Source organism: Primulina tabacum, chromosome 6 (assembly GCF_025594145.1).
Source record: "Primulina tabacum isolate GXHZ01 chromosome 6, ASM2559414v2, whole genome shotgun sequence".
Classification (NCBI taxonomy): domain Eukaryota; kingdom Viridiplantae; phylum Streptophyta; class Magnoliopsida; order Lamiales; family Gesneriaceae; genus Primulina; species Primulina tabacum.
The window spans coordinates 6,376,201-6,382,117 of NC_134555.1; the positions used below are offsets into that span (position 1 = coordinate 6,376,201).

Sequence of the window (5,917 nt, forward strand, 5' to 3'; positions counted from 1 at the left end):
ATTATTGTCGGCTTTTGGGCCATGTTTTAATCAAATGTTTTAATAAAATTATATATAATTATCAAATCCCTGTATATATATATATCTAAAACATCATATGTAACTACCTCGCTAAGGGAAAAACCTACATTAACATGTCTCATTGCAAAAAAAATCCTCCACCCCACCATAATGTTATAATCATAAAAATAGTAGGAAAATTAGAATACAAAGAGTACTTCATTACATTTTAGAACAAGTGAGGTCATTCTTCACGCATCTTAGTCTCTTATTTCCGTATAGTTTCTTCTCTCTTATGTCTACTCCACTTTACCATGACCAAAGGAATCGTCATGTTCCTGAGTTGCTTTTCTTTTTGGTCTATAATCTTTACTTGATGTTCAACATAGCTAAGGGAATTGTCCAACTCCACATCATTGGTACTCAAGACATGAGACGGATCTGACTCTTACTTTCGTAACATAGATACATGAAACATGTTATGTATCAAAGACAAAATCTGCAAGTCCAAACGATAAGTTAATGTGTCGATCGTCTCAATGATCGTATACAGACGGATCTAACTTTCTTTTATGCCTAAATCTCATAATATAAAACGGTAATACTTTCAAGAAAACATAATCGTCAACCTGGAACTCTAAAGTCATATGTATTTTATTAACATATAACTTCCTTGACGACCCTGGACTGCTTTCATTTTTTTAAAAAAAAATCAATCTAGCTTTATCTTTCATTTCTTACACAAACGCTGGTTCAGAGATTTGTCGTTCCGTTACATCTTATCAAAAAATTGGAGATTTGCATTTTCTACCATATAAACCTTCAAATTGTGTCATATCGATCATTGCCTGAAAACAATTGTTGTAAGTTAATTTGACCAGAGACCATGATTCTTGCCAACCACCACTGGAATCTATTACAACTACTCGCCACATATCATCTGAAGTTTGGATGGTTCTTTTTGATTGATCATATGTCTGGAGGTGATAAACAGTAGTCATGGCCAACTTTAAACTCAAAACTGATTGCAAGCTACCCCAGAATTCTAAAGTAAATCTTGGATCACTGTTAGATACTATAGTTATAGGCACATCATGTAGTCTCACCACATGATCGGTGTACAATTTTGCTATTTTCTTATAAATAAAAGTAAGATCGTAAATAATAAAATGTTCTGATTTAGATAATACATCAACAATCACCCAAATTACAACACAATCGTGATTGGAACGAGATAGATATGTCACAAATCCATAACATTATGCATTGTGTCACTTCAATAATGTGTAACATACCACCAAATCTTATTCTCTCAGCTTTAACATGTTGGCATGTTTTACATTTGGATCATTCTTCATACATTCCCGCCAACAATGAGTTCTCAAAGTATGATACATTTTTCGATTTCCTGGATGAATGTTGTGTCTACTACAATGCGTAGCACAATCGATTTTTTTAGAATAATTTAATTGATTTAATTATACTCTGAATTTCACCGCTCGGACCAAGATTTTAATTTTTAAAATTTAATTAACAATACTAATTTCCATGTCCATGCCATGTTGAACGGTCAAACCCTGTCCCTTTCTTACATTTAATTAAGGTTAAGTTGGAAACAGAGGTCTAATGGTAATGATTAAACGAAGAATTGGCCTTGTTCATTGTCATTAGCCAGCTGTAATTTAGTCTTTATTCGTTTGACCGAATTTTTTGTAATATCGTACGGCTCTCATTGGGGGTAGAAATGTTGCTTTAAACACAAAATTCAAAAACTAAAAGACTTTTTCTTTCCTTAAGTAAGATCACAATTTTTAACAAATTCAAATAATATAGAAAACATGTATAGGAAATCTAATCGAACTATAAAACTTAACCAAATTGAATGATCAAGATTGATTTTAAAATAGACAAAAACTTGTGTGATACGTTCTCACGGGTCGTATTTTGTGAGACGCGTATCTTATTTGGGTCATCCATAAGAAAATATAACTTTTTATGCTAAGATTATTACTTTTTATTGTGAATATCGGTAGGATTGACCCGTCTTATAGATAAAGATTCGTGAGATTGTTTCACAAGAGACCTACTCTTTAAAATAAACCAGTTCTAAGGAAAGTAAACTGAATCAAACCAATCCAATCGAAACCTGTAGTATGGATTTAAAAAGATAATGTATTATTATTATACTCGATCCATTAATTAATTTTAATCAAACCAATTCAAATACCAAACCTATAATATGGATTGGTATCTGCTAATACGATGGTTGGATTCATTTGCCGTACCAGAGGAATACCATATAGTATATAAGACGAAGAAATAAGTGTCCGAAGCACATGAACCTGCACAAATATAATTGTATATTTTTATGTTAAAGATCCATTAATTAATTTTTTCCAATTAATTAGTGAAATTTTAGATGAAACTAGTATTTAACACGTGCGATGCACTGGATGATATTATTAAAAATTAGTGAAAAATGAATAGACATTTAAATTGAAAAAATAATATAACTATAAAAATTATTTTTTCGCTAATTTTAAAAAACTTTATTAAATACAACGCATGTCGATTAATTTTTTTGGCTAATAATCACTATCATATATCAAAACTTTAGATTGTGTTAGCCTATGACAATGACATGATGCTTATCGTGTTTAGCGTATTGATGTCGACCACCAACCTTAATACATATTTAATTTTTTAATTTTTTAATTTTTTAGAAGTTATATATTATTATTTTTTAACATGTGATAAAAAAATATTTTAAAATCAAATTCAATAAAATTAATGAGAAATAATTTTTTTAAAATTCAATAATTTCATCTAAATCCACATCCACAAATAATTTTGTGACATGACACGCGTTTGACACATTTGAATGATAACAATAATTGTTTCATCAATATCTTTATTCAAATGAGTTGTGATTTTATCTACAAAATCTATTCATAATATACACAACAGCCTATTATTCCTAAAGAAAAATGAAATATGCGACTATAAATAAATTATGTATAAACCAGAAAAGTTATTTTATTAACATTTACTATGTGTATTCCAAAACAATGCCAATAAATTTTATAATGTGTCTTCTAATAAGACGGTACTTTCTTTAGAATTGGTTTAATCATTTCCATTACGGGATATTTTATATTATCATGTATCTGTGAACTTTGTAATATAGAAGAAAATTATCACATTAGTAAATACGTAATAATTAAAATTTTGTACAAATAGAAAAATAATATTTTTTACTTCTCGGTCATGAAAGTCAGATTTCAAATTTAATGTCTCGTTGTTTCCATATTAGGTAGTTCATAACAACGAACAAATCTAAATTTAAACGAACATTACATCTTGGAAGGATTCAACTCAGATATGGTGCTGAAAAGATGAGTCATTTCAGAATGCAATTTTGGAGTAGATAAATTTAGTAGATAAATATAATAAAATTGGTTTTTAATATAATATGCAATATTGCATTATTTATAATTTAAAATTCAAATAAGACATCCAAAAGGACAAAATTATACATTGGATGCTTTTGGCAGAATTATATCATACATTAACTCTTTGAAATTATGGAAATTTTCGAATTGCATGCATTGAGTGTTAACATTTCTGATTATTGATGGTAATTTAATTTCCATTTGAAACTCTTTTGAATCTATCTCTTTTAAAATAGCAAAATGTATTTTTGAATGATATACCTCACGAGTGATACTGAATGATTTACCTCACGAGTAATTTAATGTCCATTGGAAAACTTATTGTAGTGAAAACTTTTAATACTCATGTCCCAAGCACATGAACTTGCACAAATATAATTGTATATTTTTATGTTAAAGATTCATTAATTAATTTTTTCCAATTAATTAGTGAAATTTTAGATGAAATTACGCTTATATTTTAACTTAATTTCCAACAAAACCAAAATATTATTCATATTAATCTTCCCATTTGTTTAGACATTAGATGTTTTCTTATTTACTTAAAATAATACTAATTTTGTGTCATTTGTTTTTTTTTATTTACGAAAAATTCACTTGTCTATATAAAATAATAAAATTGATGTTTTTATTACGTTTTGCTGACTATTTATTTACGAAAATACTACATTTATTACATTTTTTTTAGATTTTACTATTTATTTTTTGTTTTTGTTTAAAAACGAACTATAGGAACATAAATTTATATATATAAAAAACATATACTTTAGATTTGCATGAAAATTTCCCAAAAAATAAAATCAAACAAATAATTATTATAGCCAAAATAATATTTGGAAAAAATAAATAAAATAAAAAGATAACCTCAATTTTTTGCAAAAATTTGCATGAGATGGTTTCACGGATCGTATTTTATGAGATGAATCTCAATCTTTTATATGAGTCATCCATGAAAAATTATTACTTTTTATACTAAAAATATTATTTTTTATTATGAATATCGGTAAGATTGACTCGTCTCAGAAACAAAGATTCGTGATATCGTCTCATGGATATTTTTTTTATCTAAGTGCGTGGAGGAAATAAAAAGTGGGAACCATCGATACGTGTGCCAATGTAGACTTGTATTCCAGATGCAACAATGGTGGAAAATTAAAAAATAATTCTAGCCCAACAGCCTACCCCTGCCCCCCCCCCCCCCCCCCCCCTCCTTTTCTCTTTTCACACAGCACACGGTGGAGCGCGCGAATAAATGAGCTGATAACATTGCAATCAAATCTCTGATCGTTGTTTAATCTGTGAAATTGTACATTTCGATAATTTTCGTGGGTTTTCTTTGGATTTGAGCTATGCCGAGAGGGAGAGTTGCTGCAAGGCAGACGGCGGCAGCGGGGAACGGCGGAGATGCTGACGGATCTGGAGGATCGAAGGAGATCAGGTTCCGTGGTGTTAGAAAGAGGCCATGGGGAAGGTTTGCGGCGGAGATCAGAGATCCTTGGAAGAAGACCCGTGTCTGGCTCGGCACCTTTGATTCTGCTGAGGACGCCGCTCGGGCTTACGATGCCGCCGCGCTCTCTCTTCGTGGGGCAAAGGCGAAGACAAACTTTGGCCCGCCGGACAACGGCAATGGTTACCCCGATTCCAATCCTCAAAACCCTATTCTAGCTCGATTCGGTGCGAACCCTAATGATCCTTTCTCGAATTCACGGTTCTACCCTCGGGAGCACCAGATTGTTGCGCAGCAGAGGCCTACCTTCAGTGGGATGAGCAGCACCGTGGAGTCATTCAGTGGACCCCGCCAGCTCCACCCGCCGCCGCCTCGGTTTGCACAGAGGAGAAGGAATCCTTCGTTGCCGCCGATGGCTCCAGATGATTGTCGTAGCGATTGTGATTCCTCATCCTCGGTTGTTGATGACGCAGAATGTGATATCGCTTCTTCCTCTTGTAAAAAGCCCCTGCCTTTCGACCTTAACATGCCGCCGCCCGTGGATGCCTCCGCAGCAGACCTCGATGAGCTCTATTGCACAGCTCTCCGGCTCTGAGCTATGCCCGGCGACGATGATCTCGTCCTGTGGAAGAAATCCATTGGGTTTAAATTAAATTACTGAATTTTCTTTTATTTTTTTCCTTTTATTATTTGGGAAAAAACGAAAAAAGAAAGAGAAGATATGAGAGAAGAGTGCTTGTAGAAAGTGGTGAAGATCAAGATGTTATAAAAATTGAGGGATTTCTTGAAAGTCTTGTCTTCTACGAGTATCTGTTGTTTGAAGAGAATTTACATGTTTTAATCTTATAGACTTCAATTTTATGATCCATATGCATAGAAGATAATACAATGTGTTTTCATTGCGCTTCTATGATATTGTCAATCTTTTTTTGCCATCTTATGGATGTCTAAAAAATCTTTTGTATTTGAAGCTAACTTTTGTGAGCATATATGACTACGTGAAGAATCGATTTTGATC

At 32.1% G+C, this 5,917-nt stretch overlaps 1 protein-coding gene across 1 annotated transcript; it reads left to right on the forward strand.

The window, feature by feature from the left end:
* Positions 1-4,629: 4,629 nt before the first annotated feature.
* Positions 4,630-5,917, forward strand: LOC142549011 (ethylene-responsive transcription factor 3-like). Its single transcript, XM_075657729.1, has one exon. It carries the CDS (start codon positions 4,802-4,804, stop codon positions 5,492-5,494), a length of 693 nt encoding a protein of 230 aa, XP_075513844.1. The 5' UTR covers positions 4,630-4,801; the 3' UTR covers positions 5,495-5,917.